Source organism: Artemia sp. Qi Xiang Cuo, chromosome 7 (genome assembly GCF_049724085.1).
Source record: "Artemia sp. Qi Xiang Cuo chromosome 7, ASM4972408v1, whole genome shotgun sequence".
Classification (NCBI taxonomy): domain Eukaryota; kingdom Metazoa; phylum Arthropoda; class Branchiopoda; order Anostraca; family Artemiidae; genus Artemia; species Artemia sp. Qi Xiang Cuo.
In genome coordinates this window covers 24,673,678-24,697,211 of record NC_142800.1, presented here as the reverse complement: position 1 = coordinate 24,697,211, position 23,534 = coordinate 24,673,678, and the positions used below count along the sequence as shown (strand labels likewise).

Sequence of the window (23,534 nt, the reverse complement as noted above, 5' to 3'; positions counted from 1 at the left end):
CGCTACTGAAATTATTAAAATCTTGCATTTCAACCAAAAACATCCAAAATGAACTTTGAAACATCAAGAGAATATAACAGTGTCAAGGTAAACCGTGAGAAAACACGACTGAAATAATCCAACTCTTGCATTTCAACGAAAAAGATCCAAAATTAACTTTGAAACATCAAGAGAATGTAACAGTAACAAGGTAAACCAGGAGAAAACACTACTGAAATATTCCAACTCTTATATTTCAACAAAAAAAAATTCGACAAAGAAAAATCCAAAATAAAACTTTAAAACATCAAGAGAATGTAACAGTGATAAAGTAAACCACGACAAAACACTAGTGAAATATTCCAACTCTTGCATTTCAACGAAAAAAAAATCCAGATGAACTTTGAAACATCAAGAGAATGTAACAGTGACATGGTAAACCACGAGAAAACACTACTGAAATATTCCAACTATTACATTTCAACAAAAAAATCTAAAATTAAATTTAAAACAGCAAGAGAATGTAACAGTGATAAGGTAAACCGCGATAAAACATTACTGAAATATACCAACTCTTAAATTTAAACAAAAAAAAAAAAATCTAAAATGAACTTTTAAACATCAATAGAATGTAACAGTAGCAAGGTAAACCACGAGAAAACACTACTGTAATATTCCAACTCTTGCATTTCAATGAAAAAGATTCAAAATGGACTTTGAAACCTCAAGAGAATGTAACAGTGAAATGGTAAACCACGACAAAACATTACTGAAATAATCCAAGTCAATCATTTCAACGAAAAGGATCCAAAATGAACTTTGAAACATCAAGAGAATGTAACAGTGACAAGGTAAACCATGACAAAACACTACTGAAATATTCCAAGTCTTGCATTTCAACGAAAAAGATCCAAAATGAACTTTGAAACGTCAAGAGCATGTAACAGTGACATGGTAAACCACGATAAAACACTACTGAAATAATCCAACTCTTGCATTTCAACGAAAAACGTCCAAAATGAACTTTGAAACATCAAGAGAATGTAACAGTGACATGGTAAACCACGACAAAACCCTAGTGAAATATGCCAACTCTTGCATTTCGACGAAAAAAATCAAAAATGAACTTTGAAACAACAAGAGAATGTAACAGTAAAAAGGTAAACCAAGACAAAACACTACTGAAATATTCAAACTCAGCATTTCAACGAAAAAAATCTAAAATGAACTTTGAAACAACAAGAGAATGTAACAGTGACAAGGTAAACCACGACAAAACACTACTGAAATAATCCAAGTCATGCATTTCATCGAAAAGGATCCAAAATGAACTTTGAAACATCAAGAGAATGTAACAGTAACAAGGTAAACCACTACAAAAACTACTGAAATATTCCAACTCTTACATTTCAACGAAAAAAATATAAAATGAACTTTGAAACATCAAGAGAATGTAACAGTGACAAGGTAAACCACGACAAAACACTACTGAATTAATCAAACTCTTGCATTTCAACGAAAAAGATCCAAAATAAACTTTGAAGCAACAAGAGAATGTAATAGTGACATGGTTAACCACGACAAAACACTACAGAAATATTCCAACTCTTGCATTTCAACGAAAAAAATCCAAAATGAACTTTGAAGCATAAAGAAAATGTAACAGTGACATGGTAAACCAGGACAAAACACTACTGAAATAATCCAACTCTTGCATTTCAACGAAAAGGATACAAAATGAACATTGAAACATCAAGAGAATGTAACAGTATCAAGGTAAACCATGAGAAAACACTACTGAAATATTCCAACTCTTGCATTTCAACGAAAAAGATCTAAAATGAACTTTGAACCGTCAAGAGAATGTAACAGTAACAACGTAAACCAGGAGAAAACACTACTGAAATATTCCAACTCTTACATTTCAACAAAAAAATTTCGAAAAAAAAAAATCCAAAATGAACTTTTAAACATCAAGAGACTGTAACAGTGACATGTTAAACCACGACAATACACTACTGAAATATTCCAACTCTTACATTTCAAAAAAAAAAAATCCAAAATGAACTTTGAAACATCAAGAGAATGTAGCAGTAGCAAGGTAAACCACGAGAAAACACTACTGTAATATTCCAACTCTTGCATTTCAATGAAAAAGATTCAAAATGGACTTTGAAACCTCAAGAGAATGTAACAGTGAAATGGTAAACCACGACAAAACACTACTGAAATAATCCAAGTCATGCATTTCAACGAAAAGGATCCAAAATGAACTTTAAAACATCAAGAGAATGTAACAGTATCAAGGTAAACCATGAGAAAACACTACTGAAATATTCCAACTCTTGCATTTCAACGAAAAAGATCTAAAATGAACTTTGAACCGTCAAGAGAATGTAACAGTAACAACGTAAACCAGGAGAAAACACTACTGAAATATTCCAACTCTTACATTTCAACAAAAAAAATTTCTAAAAAAAAAAAATCCAAAATGAAATTTTAAACATCAAGATAATTTAACAGTGACATGGTAAACCACGATAAAACACTACTGAAATAATCAAACTATTACATTTCAAAAAAAAAAAAAATCTAAAATGAACTTTGAAACATCAAGAGAATGTAACAGTAGCAAGGTAAACCACGAGAAAACACTACTGTAATATTCCAACTCTTGCATTTCAATGAAAAAGATTCAAAATGGACTTTGAAACCTCAAGAGAATGTAACAGTGAAATGGTAAACCACGACAAAACACTACTGAAATAATCCAAGTCATGCATTTCAACGAAAAGGATCCAAAATGAACTTTGGAACACCAAAAGAATGTTACAGTGACAAGGTAAACCATGACAAAACACTACTGAAATATTCCAACTCTTGCATTTCAACGAAAAAGATCCAAAATGAACTTCGAAACATCAAGAGAATGTAACAGTGACATGGTAAACCACGACAAAACACTACTGAAATAATCCAACTCTTCCATTTCAATGAAAAGGATCTAAAGTGAACGTTGGAACATCAAGAGAATGTAACAGTGACAAGGTAAACCACGAGAAAACACTACTGAAATATTCCAACTCTTGCATTTCAACGAAAAAAAATCCATACGAACTTTGAAACAACAAGAGAATGTAACAGTAACAAGGTAAACCACAACAAAACACTACTGAAATATTCCAACTCTTGTACTTCAATGAAAAATATCCAAAATGAACTTCGAAACAACAAGGGAATGTAACAGTGACAAGGTAAACCACGACAAAAAACTACTGAAATAATCCAAGTCATGCATTTCAACGAAAAAGATCCAAAATGAACTTTGAAACAACAAGAGAATGTAATAGTGAGATGGAAAACCATGGCAAAATATTAATGAAATATTCAAACTCTTTCATTTCAACTAAAAAGATCCAAAATGAACTTTGAAACTTCAAGGAAATGTAACAGTGACATGGTAAACCACGACAAAAGAGTAATGAAATATTTCAACTATTTCATTTAAACGAAAAAAAAAATCCAAAATGAACTTTTAAACATCACGAGAATGTAACAGTGACATGGTAAACCACGACAAAACACTACTGAAATATTCCAACTCTTGCATATCAATGAAAAAAAATCCAAATGAACTTAGAAACATCAAGAGAATGCAACAGTGACATGGTAAACCATGGTAAACCGTGGTTAACTTGTCAAGACGCACGTGACAAGTTAACCCGTCCTGAACAAGCAGGCTTCAGACCAGGCAGAGGCTGTCCAGAACAGCTATTGACGATTCGCCTCATTCTTCAGCAGTACAGCATTTTTGATCTACCCCTTCTCATCGCCTTTATTGACTTTGCAGCTGCCTTCGACTCTCTCATCAGAGAGGAGCTATGGAGAATTATAGCTGAAGACGGTGCGCCACAGGAGCTCATTGAGATACTCCGAAGTGCGTATAAGGACACTGAGACTTGCGTCCGTGTTTTCGGCAATGACGCTCCTAAGTTTTCAGTGGAGTTGGGGGTAAAGCAGGGATTCCCCCATTTACTTATATTATTTAACTTCGTGATAGACTGGATCATGAAAAATGCAGTGAGAAACAACAGCGGAATAGTCTTCGGACAAATAGCTGGTTTCCTCCAGCCCCTGACAGATCTGGACTTTGCAGACGATGTTGCTGAGCTGGAAACTACCGCCGACAGCTTACAAGGCATGATCGACAATAACTATGAGGTCTCAAAGCACATCGGACTGGCCATCAGCGGCGCAAAGACTAAAGTATTGGCTCTCAACCAACCTGCTCCTTGCCAAGTTACCCTCGACGGTGAGCCAATAGAAAGAGTTGAGGAATTCAAGCATCTTGGCTCTATCATAAAACCAGATGGTGGAGCTGAAAGGGATATCTCGGCCCGCATAGCAAAAGCATGGGTAGTCTTTACTAGTCGGAAAAAAGCATTATGGACCAGACGGGAGATATCATCCAAAACAAAAGTCAGAATCTATGGTGCAACTGTTCAAGCAGTACTACTGTATGCTTGCGAAACATGGCCCATCAAGACTGAAGATGCGAGAAATTTGGACGTGTTCGACCACCGCTGCCTTCGTTACATCCTCTGTATTAAGAGATTTGACAGGATTTCCAATAGTGAAGTAAGGAATCGCTGTGGCCAATCAGAAGAGCTATCGTTTATCATGAAAAAACGTCGCCTGAAGCTCCTTGACAACACAGTGCGCCGTCCCGAAGGCACGATATGTTAGGACGCCCTTGTCTGCGAACCAGCCCCCTTCTAGAAACGTAAACCAGGAGGACAAAAGAAGGGCCTGTGACAAAACTTCAAGTAGGACCTTGAACCATGGGGAGGATTCAGGAGAGACGGTCGGAGATGGGACAAAGACTGGCTGAAGATCGCCGGAGAAGCTGCAGCCGACCGGTCCAAGTGGTCGTCGGAAGTCATCCCAGGATCCTTTGGTGCCGGGCAGGACAGTTCATCGTCTGGTTCCCGCCGAAAATAAGTAAAAGTAAGTAAGTAAACCATGTGAAAACACTACTGAAATATTCCAACTCTTGCATTTCAACGAAAAAGATCTAAAATGAACTTTGAAACATCAAGAGAATGTAACAGTGACATGGTAAACCATGAGATAAACACTACAGAAATGTTCCAACTCTTGCATGTCAACAAAGAAATTCAAAATGAACTTTCAAACATCAAAAGAATGTAACAGTGACATGGTAAACCACTACAAAACGCTATTGAAAAAATCTAACTGTAGCAATTCAACGAAAAAGATCCATAATGAACTTTGAAACGTCAATAGAATTTAACATTGACACGGTAAACCACGAAAAAACACTACTGAAATAATCCAACTCTTGCATTTCAACGAAAAACATCTAAAGTGAACTTTGAAACCTCAAGAGAATGTAACAGTAACAAGGTAAACCACGACAGAACACTACTGAAATAATCCAACTCTTGCATTTCAACGAAAAAGATCAAAAATGAACTTTGAAACAACAAGAGAATGTAACAGTCAAAAGGTAAACCACGACAAAACACTACTGAAATATTCCAACTCAGCATTTCAACGAAAAAAATCTAAAATGAACTTTGAAACAACAAGAGAATGTAACAGTGACAAGGTAAACCACGACAAAACACTACTGAAATAATCCAAGTCATGCATTTCAGCGAAAAGGATCCAAAATGAACTTTGAAACATCAAGAGAATGTAACAGTAACAAGGTAAACCACGACAAAAACTACTGAAATATTCCAACTCTTACATTTCAACGAAAAAAATATAAAATGAACTTTGAAACATCAAGAGAATGTAACAGTGACATGGTAAACCATGATAAAACACTACTGAAATATTCCAACTCTTGTATTTCAATGGAAGAGATTCACAATGAACTTTCAAACATCAAGAGAATGTAACAGTGACATGGTAAACCATGAGGAAACACTACTGAAATATTCCAACTCTTGTATTTCAATGGAAAAAATTCACAATGAACTTTGAAACGTCAAGAGAATGTAACAGTGAAATGGTAAACCACGACAAAACACTGCAGAAATGTTCCAAGTCTTTCATTTCAACGAAAAGGATCCAAAATGAACTTTGAAACATCAAGAGAATGTAACAGTAACAAGGTAAACCATGAGAAAACACTACTGAAATATTCCAACTCTTGCATTTCAACGAAAAAGATCTAAAATGAACTTTGAACCGTCAAGAGAATGTAACAGTAACAACGTAAACCAGGAGAAAACACTACTGAAATATTCCAACTCTTACATTTCAACAAAAAAAATTTCGAAAAAAAAAAAAAATCCAAAATGAACTTTTAAAAATCAATAGAATGTAACAGTTACAAGTTAAACCACGACAAAACACTAATGAAATAATCCAACTCTTACATCTCAAAAAAAAAAAAAATCTAAAATGAACTTTGAAACATCAAGAGAATGTAACAGTAGCAAGGTAAACCACGAGAAAACACTACTGTAATATTCCAACTCTTGCATTTCAATGAAAAAGATTCAAAATGGACTTTGAAACCTCAAGAGAATGTAACAGTGAAATGGTAAACCACGACAAAACACTACTGAAATAATCCAAGTCATGCATTTCAACGAAAAGGATCCAAAATGAACTTTAAAACATCAAGAGAATGTAACAGTATCAAGGTAAACCATGAGAAAACACTACTGAAATATTCCAACTCTTGCATTTCAACGAAAAAGATCTAAAATGAACTTTGAACCGTCAAGATAATGTAACATTAAAAACTTAAACCAGGATAAAAAACTAATTAAATATTCAAACTATTAAATTTAAAAAAAAAAAAATTAGAAAAAAAAAAAAAATCCAAAATGAAATTTGAAAAATAAAGAGAATGTAACAGTTAAATGGTAAAACACGAGAAAACACTAATGAAATATTCAAACTATTAAATTTCAAAAAAAAAAAAAATCTAAAATGAACTTTGAAACATCAAGAGAATGTAACAGTAGCAAGGTAAACCACGAGAAAACACTACTGTAATATTCCAACTCTTGCTTTTCAATGAAAAACATTCAAAATGAACTTTGAAACATCAAGAGAATTTAACAATGACAAGGTAAACCACTAGAAAAAACTACTGAAATAATCCAAATCATGTATTACATATAAAAAGATTCAAATTGAACTTTGAAACATCAAGCGAATGTAACAGTGAAATGGTAAACCACGAGCAAACACTACTGAAATATTCCAACTCTTGCTTTTCAACGAAAAAGATTCAAAATGAACTTTGAAACGTCAAGAGAATGTAACAGTGACACGGTAAACCACGACAAAACACTACTGAAATAATCCAAGTCATCCATTTCAACGAAAAACATCCAAAATGAACTTTGAAACATCAAGAGAATGTAACAGTGACATGGTAAACCACGACAAAACACTACTGAAATATTCCAACTCTTGCATTTCAATGAAAAAAAAATCCATACGAACTTTGAAACATCAAGAGAATGTAACAGTAACAAGGTAAACCACAACAAAACACTACTGAAATATTCCAACTCTTGCATTTCAACGAAAAAAATCCAAAATGAACTTTGAAACAACAAGAGAATGTAACAGTGACAAGGTAAACCACGACAAAAAACTACTGAAATAATCCAAGTCATGCATTTCAAGAGAAGAGATCTAAAACGAACTTTGAAAAATCAAGAGAATATAATAGTGTCATGGAAAACCTCGGCAAAACACTAATGAAATATTCCAACTCTTGCATTTCAACTAAAAAGATCAGAAACTAACTTTGAAACGTGAAGGAAATGTAACAATGAATGGTAAACCACGACAAAACACTAATGAAATATTTCAACTATTGCATTTAAACGAAAAAAAAAAATCCAAAATGAACTTTGAAACATCAAGAGAATGTAACAGTGACAAGGTAAACCACGACAAAACACTACTGAAATATTCCAACTCTTGCATATCAATGAAAAAAAATCCAAATGAACTTAGAAACATCAAGAGAATGCAACAGTGACATGGTAAACCATGGTAAACCGTGGTTAACTTGTCAAGACGCACGTGACAAGTTAACCCGTCCTGAACAAGCAGGCTTCAGACCAGGCAGAGGCTGTCCAGAACAGCTATTGACGATTCGCCTCATTCTTCAGCAGTACAGCATTTTTGATCTACCCCTTCTCATCGCCTTTATTGACTTTGCAGCTGCCTTCGACTCTCTCATCAGAGAGGAGCTATGGAGAATTATAGCTGAAGACGGTTCACCACAGGAGCTCATTGAGATACTCCAAAGTGCGTATAAGGACACTGAGACTTGCGTCCGTGTTTTTGGCAATGACACTCCTAAGTTTCCAGTGGAGTTTGGGGTAAAGCAGGGATTCCCCCATTTACCTATATTATTTAACTACGTGATAGACTGGATCATGTATAATGCAATGAGAAACCACAGCGGAATAGTCTTCAGACAAATAGCTGGTTTCTTCCAGCCCCTGACAGATCTGGACTTTGCAGACGATGTTGCTGAGCTGGAAACTACCGCCGACAGCTTACAAGGCATGATCGACAATAACTATGAGGTCTCAAAGCACATCGGACTGGCCATCAGCGGCGCAAAGACTAAAGTATTGGCTCTCAACCAACCTGCTCCTTGCCAAGTTACCCTCGACGGTGAGCCAATAGAAAGAGTTGAGGAATTCAAGCATCTTGGCTCTATCATAAAACCAGATGGTGGAGCTGAAAGGGATATCTCTGCCCGCATAGCAAAAGCCTGGGGAGTCTTTACTAGTCTGAAAAAAGCATTATGGACCAGACGGGAGATCTCAACCAAAACAAAAGTCAGAATCTATGGTGCAACTGTTCGAGCAGTACTACTGTATGCTTGCGAAACATGGCCCATCAAGACTGAAGATGCGAGAAATTTGGACGTGTTCGACCACCGCTGCCTTCGTTACATCCTCTGTATTAAGAGATTTGACAGGATTTCCAATAGTGAAGTAAGGAATCGCTGTGGCCAATCAGAAGAGCTATCGTTTATCATGAAAAAACGTCGCCTGAAGCTCCTCGGCCACACATTGCGCCGTCCCGAAGGCACGATATGTCGGGACGTCCTTGTCTGCGAACCAGCCCCCTCCTGGAAACATAAACCAGGATGACAAAAGAAGAACCTGTGGCAAAAATTCAAGGAGGACCTGGAACTGTGGGGAAGATTCAGGAGACACGGTCAGAGATGGGACAAAGACTGGCTGAAGATCGCCGGAGAAGCTGCAGCCGACAGGTCCAAGTGGTCGTCGGAAGTCATCCCAAGATCCTTTGGTGCCGGGCAGGACAGTTCATCGTCTGGTTCCCGCCGAAAATAAGTAAAAGTAAGTAAGTAAACCATGTGAAAACACTACTGAAATATTCCAACTCTTGCATTTCAACGAAAAAGATCTAAAATGAACTTTGAAACATCAAGAGAATGTAACAATGACAAGGTAAACCATGAGAAAACACTACTGAAATGTTCCAACGCTTGTATTTCAACGAAGAAGATTCAAAATGAACTTTGAAACATCAAGAGAATGTAACAGTGACATGGTAAACCACGACTAAACGCTATTGAAAAAATCCAACTCTTGCAATTCAACAAAAAAGATCAAAAATGAACTTTGAAACGTCAAGATAATGTAACATTGACATGGTAAACCACGACAAAACACTACTTAAATAATCCAACTCTTGCATTTCAACGAAAAAGATCCAAAATGAACTTTGAAACATAAAGAGAATGTAACAGTGACATGGTAAACCACGACAGAACACTACTGAAATAATCCAACTCTTGCATTTCAACGAAAAAGATCCAAAATGAACTTTGAAACATCAAAACACATGTGCGCAAAAACAGTATTAAAAATGGCGGGAGGGGAGGGGAGGGGAGGGGAGGGGGAGGATAGGAGGGAAGGGGAGAGGAAAGGGATGGGAGGGTAGGGGGCTCTTTGGGGCCCAGGGGCCCCTTTGGGGCCCGCGAGGCTTTGGGGGGCCTGGGGTCCCTTTGGGGTTGGGGTAGGGGACCTTATAAAACTATTCAAATGCTAGTTGTGTATTATACTGAACACAGTCGAGAACCACCCTAATAAAAAAAATAATATGTATCTCTTAATAGGAGTTAGCCTTCCCTCAGATGGTTTACCATTTACGTTTCTACTTTCAAGTTTATCTTGTCTCATGGAGAAATTGTGTCAATCAGTTATCTTTTCCTGTCTGTATTTTCAACTCTCAGATAAAAATATTCCGATATTGACCTTTCCCTATCTGATGATGACACCTTTTTATCATAGTATTCCGACCGGATGTTGACATCCAAGAAAGATCCAGCAATTGTTGTTGACATCCAATAAACATCCATCAACAGTGAGAAAAACCATGGAAAAACATCCACAGTGAGAAAAACCATGAAAAAATATCATCAGTGAGAAAAACTATAAAAACATGGATTCTATGCCCATATATTTTGCCCCGTCCGGAGTAATACATGGCTCCCTACTTATTAGCGACAGTTCATCATCTAAAATTTCCCAAGTATTTTCTCGACTATACAAACTATTCTTTGGAGGGATATACACAACACCCAAAATTATTTTCTTCCCAATTTTAAAACAAATACGCAGCCAAAGTAAGTTTTCCCATCTACTATTAACTCTTTCATAACCAACAATAGCTGATGATTTAACCAAAACCAAAATTCCGCCATAATGTCTATTATTTCTTGCTGGTTTACGCACCACCTGTTCAACCAAATACCCTGGGAGAGGTGATATAGGAGAATGATCATTCCATGTTTCAATAAACGAAATCACATCAAACGAAAGTAATTCATCATATAAATAAGCCAACTTATCACATAGTTCTTGTATGTTCCATGGAAGTAAACTCAGTACATGACCCTTTATTTCCTATGCGTCTACGCTTTCTGTTAGTGCGTTAACATCACTAGCCTCTTCTTGGAGTTTCTCGTTCCTGGCCTCAGTCGGGGAAAAGGCAAAATGGTAATACTAACGACTGCGACTATTATTATCTGTTAGCATATCTCACTGTCTATTATCAACAAAATCACGGGAAAGCCACTGCGAGGTCTTCTGTTAAATCCTTTTCTTGGAGAATGGTTTCCTCTGGGTGCCACGTTACGAGTGCCTGGTCGATGTAGGTCATTAGGGGTAATAACAGTACTAGCAGGTCTTTTAGTTGCCGATACTGCCTGAGAATAGGCTGCCGATGGTATCACTGTCTCGGCATTGATATCACTGGCATCACTATCTAGCCCCATCGGGATATCAGCGGGGTCATTTGGGAGCCTAGCACTAGGATGTGGACCAAGATTTTTAACTGGCACCAAGTTACTCTTAATCTCAATCACAGCCTTTCCATAGTACCTGAATAGTCGGCCTTGGATAAACAGCTTGTCACCTCGTAACTTTGCATCACGGCCGTCGTTCTGTGCAAGATTCATAATTTCCTTTAAGTGTTTACGAGCCTCTCTTTATTTAGCCGTGTAATCTGGGGCCACCGACAGACCTACTCTTCTCAATAAGGAGCTATTTCTTAAGATGTAGTCTCGCCTTTCGACTGAGTTTAGCTTCACTACTAATGGCCCTGATTTCAATCTAAAAATGTCACGTTCGTCACCTCGAACTATTTTGAGATATGGCATAGCACGGTTTAATAAATCCATTATTTCTTGCTTCACAGTATACTCGCCAAGGTGTTGCGGAGTATAATGATATATAATCAAATTTGTTCTTTTATGCTCTGCTTCGAGCTGGTTAGTTCGTTCGTATGTGATTACTAGGTCTGATTTCACATTTTCCAGCTCTTTTGTAATTTCTTCATTTGTCTTAGCATTCCTAGATAGCTGTGTATTAATGTTATTCATCTGTACTTGTAAGGCAGCAATGCTATCCAAAAGTCCAGGAATTGCATTAACTTTCTGCAAAAGCGCTGGTAATAAATTCAATTTGAAATTAATCTCTCGCAAAAACTGGGCATTTTGCATTTTCTCGGCCTCTATTGTTTGGCTTGTCATTTTCACCTTTTGGATCTTATCGATGTACAAATGTAGTCCTTAATTTGATCTAGTATCGTAACAAAGCAATAAGTTATTTTTCTTGTCTTCAAAAAAAAGTAATCACAATTTTGGCAAAAAAAGCCACAAACAGGTAAAAATTAGTTACGCAGCTGTCAAGATTTAATCCTGTATTTTATCCGATTGAATTGCTCTTAACTCTGAATCAATACTGATATTAAACTAAAAAAGGATAGGTAGTTAAATAAAGTCATTAGTAATAGAAAAATAATGTAAGAATTCCCGTTATAAATTACTGGAAACATCAGACAGGCACAGGAGGAACCCGTGTTTGGACTGAAAAGCCGTTACCATGTGGATGTTCAAAAATTGTGTCCATTAATTGTTCTTTTTCCAGTTCCCAGTGGAATCAACAATAGCCTATTCTAATTAACTGTATCGGGTATTTCCCAAAAATAAAACAGTTAAATATGTATTGTGCTTTTGTGTACTGAAAACGTGGAATGATTTACCAGAATGTGCTGTGGCGGCTGTTTTATTTAGAACTTTTTTTTATGAAAAATTTCATGGCACAAGGCCCCTCAAAACTTAGGACCTTAAATGCTGCTTGTCAACAACTTTTCTAATTTTTCAGCCTAGAATTATATCTGTTATAATTCTTTTTAAAAGAACAGACGGGGTTTCAGGCACAATTTCCCTCAAGACACAATTCGAAACGGAGATGTAATACCCATAGACGTATTATTAAATGCACGTCAGACCGCATGGAACTTTCCAAGTTCCTTGTGCTTTTTCTTTTTTGTCTCCAGTAAACACGTTGGTTTTGAAATTTGATTTCGTTGAGAATTTTTATTTCACGTTGCATTACTGGTTGCAAGAAAATACTTGGTGACAAGTCTAATTTGCTTTTCCACAGGTATGTCATTTTCTATAATATACTTCTTTCTAACGCGATGTAATTGAATTACTATTTTTAATAGCCTTGCGTGGATACTAATGTTTAGTGTCCATTTCAGTTGCCTAGCTTTAACTGGGCTTTAAAATTATAAATATATAGTAATATCTTAGAAAGTTGTTCTTCATGTGCTCACTGCGGGAGTCGTCTGTTCTTGTATGCAATTTAACCATGCCATGTTTTTGTGTAATTGCCGTATTGCCTTGACAAACGGTGGAGCAAGTGGAGGCAAGTTGTCGGAGGTGGGGTGATAGATGTACTTTCAGTGAACCAGGGTTGCCACTCCTAGTGATTTATCACTATTTTTAGTGATTTTTATATAAATTACAAATCACATAAATCACTATATTTTTGAAGAAAATCACTAAATCAACCAGAAAATCACTAAAATCTAGTGATTTTGTCACTGGGTGGCAACCCTGTTGAGAACAGTCATTGACTTGAAATCGAATCTTTCGCTTAGAGGTTATAAACGTACCCTATTGGTGCTACAAATCGTCCTTGGGGTCCTATTTCTAGAGTGGCGTGTGCAGGGTTTTAGGAGCTCCTACAAAAATCTGGCATTCACTTTTGGCAATAAGTCCAATGTATGACTTCCCTATCTTATACCAAATTATATTTAAATTTTTCATTAATAAAATTTTGCTGTAGTATCTACTTTGCATCTCGGCTTCATTTTTTGCACCTAAAAATTGTCCAATGTTTGGATTTTTTTTTGGTTTTTGCACTGCTATTTGTTATATTTGTAAGTAAAAAGTCTTTTCACTTAAGACTTTTGGGTCGGAATGAATGAATAACTAGAAAAATGACTGCATTGGCACATACAGCAACATAAAAAACAGCAAAATATGAGTTTCTTTCATTTTACAATGTAAATATACTAATCTCATCTTGCTAAGGAATAATTTTCCAAGAAGTCAAGTCTTCGAAGTTTTCAAGTCAAAACAAAAGATTATTATACTGAAAATTCCAAAGTAACATTTTACCTACGCCTCTGATGTTTTCTATTTTTTTAAGTAGCCTATAACGGTGATTGAAAAGAGTTTGACCATGTGTTGTTTACATACTGAACTTGGCGGGCAAGGCCGTATCGGGGGGGGGGGGAGGGGGTACCCGGTTTGAACACCACCCTCGATTTTTTTGGCCGAATCGTAAAACGTAACAGAAATGCATATGAACAAAATTTGTATGTGTTTTTTTTTCACTTTTTTTTACTTAACCCCCCCCCCCCTCCCCAGAATAAAAAGCCCTTGCTGGGAAGAAATCACTGCTTTCTTCGAACAAGTTACAGCGTTATGACGAAATTTTTAAATTAAAAACAGGATATTTTTCTTGATTATAAAATGTTTGATGTGAGTTGTACCCGAGCCACATTTTTCTCAGATTTTGGACAAAATCAAAACTCTACACGACTACAGCACCCATAACATAACATACGCATAATTTGGTAAATTGATCCATTTTCAAATCTCAAGAATACGTTTTATGGTTGACAAACCAGCAGGCCAGGATTTACCAATAGGCTCACTAGGCCCGGGCCTAGGGACCCAAAACGTCAGGGGGTGTAATAAATTATCGTTGACTGACTTTTTTTCTTAACAAAAACTGGACTGATATTATTTATCGTCAAAATGTCAGGTGTACTCCGCCACCGCGCTGCCTATTCACAGAAAAATTATTTTAAAACAACACAGGAATTCCGTGGCCATTTATAAACTATCAGATGTATCCCAAGAATGGCAGCTGAGAGTTCAGTATCACCTCTCTCTTTCATTACTTCTGGCTCATCAGCTGCGTTCTGTTCATCGCTTCCGCTATCCCCGAATCTTCGGGGATTTCCCCGAAAATCTCGCAAAAACTGAGCGGCAAAAACGCTTGAGCATAGAAGCGTCAAAGCTTTAAATCCGGCCCTGCAACCCAGAGTGAAGATTTAAGGTATAATAATTTAAAATTAGAAAATATGTAGGCTAGATTCATCGGGCTAGGTTCCCGATGAATCTGGCAAAAGAAAGAAAGACATAGTATAAGATAGAAAGGCATTATAGTCACACTTGTTGTCGAAATCAAAATTACGTACTACCACAGTATGAATTATGTAACCTGTTCGTAATTCCTCAATCTGGAAAATGTTCAACTTTCATGCGTAAAATTTGTGACCAATCAGAGTTAAGATTTAAGGCACAATTTTTCAGAAATTGGAAAAGATAGTAGCTTGGAACAGCAGCTTTCCAGTCTACAAGATGAATCCGGCAAGCTAGGATCGGACCTATTTATTTAGCTTGTATAGTATTAGGGAATAGGCTATAAATTTAATATGTATAGAAAATATCACACAACGTCTTTTGAATTACTGCTGCAGCTGGGAAGCTACCTGCATTTCACGAATTTTTAAAAGCTGTCAAGCCCATTCTATTTCAGGGAGCCTAAAACTCAGATATTACTTAAAACAGAGTTTTGGCGTTAACATTTTTGCGAATCACTAGAGTTGTAAAACAGGTTTTTTTTCACCGAATAATTACTTTTAACACATTATATTAAAAAGATATCCATACAACCATACCTGAATGTCGATTATAGGATGAGATGAGGGGTCCTGGACAAAGATATTTTTTATCCTTCCTCCATTCTAACCAATTTTTGCCTTCATCATTGTTTTCAATTTACCAAACAAGAGGAAAAAAGGGTTGTAATGGAATCCAAGCATCTTTTTCCCATCTCTTAACTAAATAGCAATCTGGCTTCAAAACAGGGAGCACTAATATTTTTTGAGCTGATTAAAAGACTATATTATTACATAAAAGTCACGTGGGATTTCGACTACTTATTTAGACCCCCGCCCCCAAGAGTATCCTTGAAAGTGACTTAGTGGTCACTACTTAGTGGGTAAATAGACAGGATCAAGGGGAAAAACCCTTCTAAATTTAATAGGGTCCAAGGGTTTTGGAGTCCACGCTGAAGAAACATTAATTCAAAGATAATGGATCTATCAGAGAACAGATAATGTATTGCCTTCAGAATAGAATAGATAATGTATCTATCAGTCTAGGGCTATAAAACAGGGCGTGCTCGGTTGGGATGGGAAGATTTCGTAAGGAAAAATTTAAGAAAAATAGGAACTTTCCTGGAAGGGTGTAAAGAGGGAGGCTTTGAATAGATTGGCATGGAGGAGGAGCGTGCGTAGCTGTGTTGGTCTCAGGCGACTTGGTGCTTCGGTGAGTCGTTAGTAGTAGCAGCATCTATCGGAGTTCATAACATTTTACCTGTCTGTGATTGCAGCCTTATTTTAATTAGGTCAACTGGACACGCCACAGTGAGCTGGGCAGCTCCACCAATGCAACCAGCCAAATAGACGCTGGTGTAACTCGGCTTTTCAGAAGACGGAGAAGAGTCGTGGAATAATCTGAGAGTACTTGCATAGACACCAAAGAAAATTGAATTAAATATCCCGTTTGATATAATGGGAAAAGCCATGCCTTTAAAGAAGCCTCGAACCTATAAGAAAAACAAATTAAGGGGATTCAATATCTTACTGGGTCATCGTATCTTGTTAATTATAAACTTTTTATGTTTTGTGGCCAAACTATTTAGAATTGATCGAGGGGTCTTGCCATAACTTATAACATATTAGCATATTATTTATTGCCATAACTTATAGCATAACTTATAAAATATTAATTAATAGCATATTAGCATTTCCTATTTTCCCTTCTTTTCTTAGTTGAATTTTATACTGAATCAAATCTTTAATTTCTTGGGTTATGTAAGGAAAAACTATTTTGGTTTTGTGGCCAAACTGTTTAGAATTGATTGGGCGGTCTTGCCATAGCTTATACAGCTTGAACAAAAGATCTGAAAAAACGACAGAAAAACTAAAAGCCGAAGCCTTCTTTCCCGGTTCCCTCAAATCTTAGAAAAACCACTCAACTTTTCCTGTTTTGTGACAAAGATAGAGATATTCTTATTTGATGAAACTTACATCATTAGAAAACTTGAAATTAGTTTTTTCGATTGAATGGAGTAGAATTTTCTTTTTAAGTTTCCTAATAATTCTAACTGCATACTCTTTGTGTCCCTGAGCAAAGATACTCATTTTTTCTTTATCCTGATCGGCGGTTTTCAGCTCAGTAGTGGCAAAAGACTCGATATAAGCTTTGGCCTTATATACAGCATGCCTTTATGCTCACTAGCCTTTGAATGTTTTTTAAATACAATCTTTGGGCCGATTTTAAGATGTAACTTCAGAGTTGCGCCTTCTTCTAATACGTGGAAGATTTTGCTGATGTAGAAATATTGTAATATTGACCTAGCGGTTACGATGACATCTTTATATGTGACCATGATTTTTATAAAATGGTCAAAAGTCATAATGTTTTGTTGTATATTACAATCACATTATAATATGCTTGTAATATCTTTCATAATATCTTCTATTTGGGCATTCACTCCCGCCATTAATCTATGCAAAAAGAGCATTTTGGAGTTCAAAATTTTGATAGTTCAGAGCTCAGATGGAAAAACAAAAGCAGTAGAGAGTAGCAAACAACTTTAATGTTGAATACCCAATCTAAAGCAGACCCAAATCATCTTTGCTATGCTAAAATACAATTGGTAATACTTACTGGCATCAGAGGTAATATATGAGCATATCGGAAGAATACTCTGATAAAAAGAAGGTATGTGCGATGTATAACAACAAAGTTCACTGACTGACTTCATCGCGTCATGGCAACACTGGTAATTAAACACTCATTTAGTTTCTTTCGGGTTTCAAAGAAAAGTTGAACATAGCTATAATTCTTGTATGTAAATACCAACAATGTGAAGATCACGTCTTTCGCGATTTCGAAGAACGTTGGGTTTGGCTTAAACCCCTCTAGGAAACCGGAAGGACAAACTACTCATGTTAATAAAATTCCACGAAGGAAGAAACTTGTATACGAGGACTGCCTTAAGAAACAGCCTTAAGGCGGTAAGAAAACCGCCTTAAGATACAAAGTTCTTCTTTAGGACTGCCTAAAGAAGAACATTGGAGGCTCATGGTAACCCTCTAATGCTCGAATAATTTATATGTAAAAGAAATTGAACAAGCCACCAACTAGGATCATTGGCTATCAGTCAAGGCTGTTCCTGAAGTTCCGAGAATCAGCTGAGAAACAAAGTATCTCATAAAGATTTATATAGACTGTCACAAAAATCTGTTTTCAATTTTTCTCAAAATCGGTTAGAAAACATAAAACTGTTTAGCGAAACATAAAAACTTGGATTTTCAAAAATGATCCTGAGACGAAGAAGAGGAATACAGGATGAAAAAGGCAATTCAACATATCTTGTTGGTACCAAAAAACATGATTGATTTCAACCGTCACAGTCAGAGTTCTCGCGTGCACAAACAAGGGCTACACTCAACAGATATAGTTGAGAGAACTGAATGAAAAAAAAAATTGATGAAATTAAGCAAACACAGTGTCAACTGCCGAAGTGATCATGGTGGTCACAACAAAATCACTTGAAGTTTCATTGTCTGATCTCACATTCATAGGACTGAAGCACAGTATAAATATATGTAAACATATATATTTATATTCATATGCATATGTATTTATATTTATTTATATTTTTCAATATATATTTATACTGTGGACTGAAGTAAGAAAACTTTATAAAAGCTTCATTCAAACAAATATTTGTTCGATGAAAATGGTGTTGCAAATCTGATGAAACTATCTAAAAAAAAATTACCTCAACATATAGCCATTATGAAAATCACGTTTCATAGAACTGAGGTATATCGGAAATATACTTACTCCTTCATATTTGAAAGTTTTTACTAAACATTGCCAACTACTTCGCTCTCCAAGTGCTTGTTGTCGAACTTTAATTGTGTCCAAAGGGTGGCCAACAATAACACCAGTTCCTCCTGTAAAAGCAATACAATTTCATTAAAAATGCTAAGTAATAATTTCACTAATCAAAGAGCCTGTCCAAAAAAATGACAAAAGGAAAAAATACATTAAATATTAAAAAAATCATAACATATATTCTCCCTACCTGGGAACCTACTGGTCACTGAGCACTGACTGTAAGTAATCTCTGTAATGGGAAATGCTCGCTTAGACTTCAGGTACCCTTTGTATAAAATCACGTGATTGTTTCCAGACTCTTACCAATTATGTCCTATAAGATATAAACCTAAAACGAGTTTGTTGAACCGAGAATAGAATTGTCTAAAGAGTTCTTTTGTTGGCTACAGTCAGCTGCAAATATGTTGGTCACCCTGTCTGAAGAACTTGACGACTAGCATGCGTGGAGGGAGATTCGGGCCCCCTCCAAAATATATAGATTTCCCCAGTTTTTTGCACAATTTACCTCTTTTTTTTTTTAGATGTGACCATACTGGGTAATCACCGAAATGTGATGCTCCCCTGGAATTAAATTCCTGCGTACATTACTACCCGTTCTGGGTACTACCCGTACTGCGTACATAACGTGTGGTAGGTATCACTAGGTATGTACTCTGGACCTTTTCAAGGTTACGACACACTGTTACTGAGGATAAATATAACACGGCTTCTAAAGCTGTGTTGTCTCTGAACAGTATTAGCCTAGTTTATGGTCTACTCCCCCCCCCCCCCAATTTCCAGATTGTTCTTTTCGTCAAACCGTCTAGGGTAAAGGGAAAGCAAGCAGTCCTCGGTTAGGGTGGGAGGTTGTCGCAAGGAATAATTTAAGGGAAATAAAAACTCCCTTGAAGGGTGTAAAGAGGGAGGCAGGGAGGCTTTAAATAGATTGGGATGGGGAGGGGGCGTGTGTATCAAGTATAAACATACTTGCACACATGGTGATGGGGAGAGGGAAACACGCCGTTATTGGTGTAAGTGCATTTATAATTTTCAGGTTTGGACATCCCCTCCTCGCTCAGGATAAAGTCTTCGATCCTCTCCAAGTTGTCCGATAGGCTATATATATACATTTTGTAAAAAAGTCTGGTGTTATCACCTGGTACGCCAAACTACAAGTATCAAAGAAGAGGGCGATAATATACAGCTTTTTTAACTTATCCCATATGAGAAGTAGAGAAAAGGGGTAATTACTTACGTTCAATATAATTATTTTTTGTAAATTACCAGATAAGTGATCCAAAACTCACTCGATAGAGAAATGCAAATAGTTCATACTCCTTGCCAAAGAAGAAGAATCAGTTATTTAAATAATTTTATTTAGATATGTGCATTTAAGTAGAGGAGAGCAGAGCAAAAGAAAAGAGGAAAAAACGACAATTGTCTTAGTTTCTGTCCTACATCAGGGGCGAGGCACAATATGGTAACAACTGCCCACAAAAAGTCAAAATTTGTTGATTTTGTCATAATCTTTGCACTAAATAATCATCAATTTGAATGGCAAAAAAATAGGCGAAAAAACTTTTTTTTACCAAAGCAAAAAATGGTTAGGAAGAATTTTCCGTGATAGCATTTCATCTTTTCTAACTTCATAGAAGTTGCCTTCAATCTTTTCGCTGATTTGTCATAAAGAAAATTATGTTTTAACATTGGATATAACCAGAAATGCCTGAATTATAACTTGCATCCCTTGCTGATATTGTATCCACAAGTTTGACTATAGTTTGGATTGGGTTTTACTCATATATAGGTTTACTCAAAGTAATGCTATAATTGAATTATATTCTAGTAAAACTTCAAAATTTTCAGAAAGACATATTCTATCATTTTAGGCGCAAATATAAGGAATTGATTTTATTAATTTTTGTTTTACTGTGTATAAGGTTCTTTGGTGTACCTTTACAAGGATGTAAAGGTAAGTCTACTGTGAAACATACGATTTTACGACAAGCCTAAAGTTATAACTGAAAGGATAAGAAACATATTTCACTAGATATATTATTTTAAAATCTATCCATTCATTGAACCAGAATTACGATATTACTAGTATCATTTTTTAGAGGATGATTTTAAATTTGCTTAAAAACACAAAATTTTATATTTTCCCATGTTTCTGACGTACTTTCAACGTGTTTTCAAAACCCAAACCAAATTTCAAAAATGCAATTTGGTAGACGGATAAAGCTGAATTTCAGCTATCGAATGAAAGGGAAATTACATTTTTACATTGAGGTATTAAAATGTAGAATAAATAGCATGGCAAAAACTTGCACAGAGAAAACTAAGAACAGAAACCTGAACAAGAAGATTTCAAAAGAGTTCGTCAAGTTGGATATTTAAAATTTGTATTTCTATAGATTTTTTAGTCAGTCTTTGCTGAGACAACCAGCCTTTTTTTGTGGGCGCTTTATTTTGAAAAAAAACTTTTTGCAGAGTGTTATTTCAATGTGACAGTAAACTGTTTGTGGTTTCGTAAATTGAACGGTTTGCTAAATCCTTGGCAGTATCCAAGAGTGTAAATTTTTTACGTTGTACGTTTACTCATAGTGAAAAAAAATTCCTGAATCATAGTGAAAAAAAAGTTCCTTAATTTTGAATGGGGACAGTCCTAAAGCACTGGTCCATTTAGTCCTTGTCCAGGGCGTAATAAACATAACGGTTACACGAGTATAGACGCCCTGACTAATGAAAAGTTTTAAGAACAGTTAGGCAACTCCACATGGATCCATTGCATTGCTATGGTTTGGGACACTTTAGACCATAAAGATCATATCGTCCTGAATGAAAAAACCACACGTCACTTAAAAACGTTTCTACTACTACTATTGAAAACAACAACAACTAGTCGCAGTGCCATACCCCCTGAGCTCAGCCTGTCTGGGTGAGCTCCTCATCCCCCCTATTAAAAGTTTAACTCTTTGCTCCTTAGCTAATTCCCACTTTTTTGAAACCTCTTTTCATGACCACTTCGCATCCAAAGCTGGGACTGCAATTTTTTCATTTGGCCTTTGCTGGATTACTAAAAAGCACAATTCTCATATCCTATCAGCCTTTATCCCTAAAATGTGACTTAACCCCATTTTTGAGCAGCTTGGTTTTTTGTTAACTCCAACTAGATCCTGAAATTAACCTTAGATAGTTGTACTGCAAACCTTGCCTTGTTTATTGATTTTTCAGGCAAAGACAACTGAATCGAATCAATTGTTTGTTGACTGCATTTACTTTTAAGGCTATGAAAAGCACCAATGGAGACGGAAGCTGCACGGAAATCTAAAAAAGCATTACTGACTTCGCCTGTCAAAAGCCATAACGAGGATATCTTAATCGACTTTTAAAGCACCTGATTTTTAGAGCATACGTGTTTACCGAAAATCGCAGCTTGGAGCAACCTAAGAATTGTGTCTTGTGAATTTCAATAGCTTAATAACTGTTATTTAGGTGGCTTTTAGCCTCCTAGCTTTATTTCTGAGATTTACCGTATATTCCTGCTTTTCGTACATTTTAACCTTCGAAAATACATTCTGAGCTTTGGCTATTATATTTTTTATAACCAGACCACACCGACTGTCCTTACTTGTAACGCTACCTGACGAGTGAATCTATCAACCTGGTCAACATTTCATTGTCTAACATCATTACTTCCCTTTTATTCTTTTCTACTTTGAGCAGCTTATATACTTTGAAATGACTTAGACTATTAACAAAACGAGAAATACGAGTAGATATGGTAAACACTAGGTGTCGAGCGGGTAGGTTCGGGCAGGTGTATCAAGCGGGCATGTTATGATCGGGTGCTCCAAACATGACTAAAGTTCAAAATTGGAACAGAGTAACTTAATTATAAACTGAGTTTTTCTTTATTTTGGTTATATTTTGTGTTGCTCTAGGGATAACTCTATTGTAAATTTGAGATTTTTTTCAAATTTATTTTGTTCTGATTTTGTTTTTGTTCCTCTTAGGTTCGCATTGCCCTTCTTCCTGAAAAATGTGAAGAATTTGGCAATTCGTAGATAGTTCTATAATTTTCTACAATTTCCGCTTAGACACTTCTACATGGGAAGCAGGTCGTCCACGGTTGGGGTGGGAGGATGTTGTAAAGAAAGATTTAAGGGAAATTTGAACATCCTGTAAGGGTGTGAAGAGGGAAAGTTTGAATAGATTCGGATGGAGGAGGATCGTGCGTAGCTGTGTTTGCCTCAGCCGGCTTGGTTCTGCAGTGAGTTGTTAGAAGTAGTAGTAGCTTATAATTTTCATATATTTCAGGTGTCGTGACTCTTTAGCTAGAGTGACGACATCGATCTTTCTCTTATTGTTTTTTTTTTCAAAAAGGAATTTTGAAATCAAATTTACGTTTTATCTCCAATCAGTTTCACAAACCTTTTGACAAATACTGTTGTAATACTCTTAAAATGTATCCGGACACATTTAATAGTGTTTCGGGATTGATAACTCTTCTTTTCCCTTTTTTAATTTAATTTTTCATGTTTATGTTTTTTTTTATGTTTTTTCATGATCAACCGTTTTCCTTTTTCATTTCATTTTTCATCTTTGTGTGTTAAACTATGATTATTTACATTATCAATCTTATCATTTTGTTTTTATTGTAGTTTTTAGACAA

General features: G+C 36.0%; 1 protein-coding gene across 4 annotated transcripts in view; it reads right to left on the bottom strand.

The window, feature by feature from the left end:
- The window catches only part of LOC148950082 (methylated amino-acid transporter SLC25A45-like), an 81,149-nt gene that overhangs the window by 20,197 nt on the left and 37,418 nt on the right, over positions 1-23,534 (bottom strand). For all 4 annotated transcript variants that reach the window (XM_089092113.1, XM_089092115.1, XM_089092116.1 and 1 more), the window contains exons 3-4: positions 18,824-18,936; positions 16,280-16,511 (exon numbers count right to left, since the gene is read on the bottom strand). In XM_089092113.1, the coding sequence (XP_088948239.1) occupies positions 16,280-16,511; positions 18,824-18,936 (345 nt within the window). The remainder of the gene's footprint in view (positions 1-16,279; positions 16,512-18,823; positions 18,937-23,534) is intronic.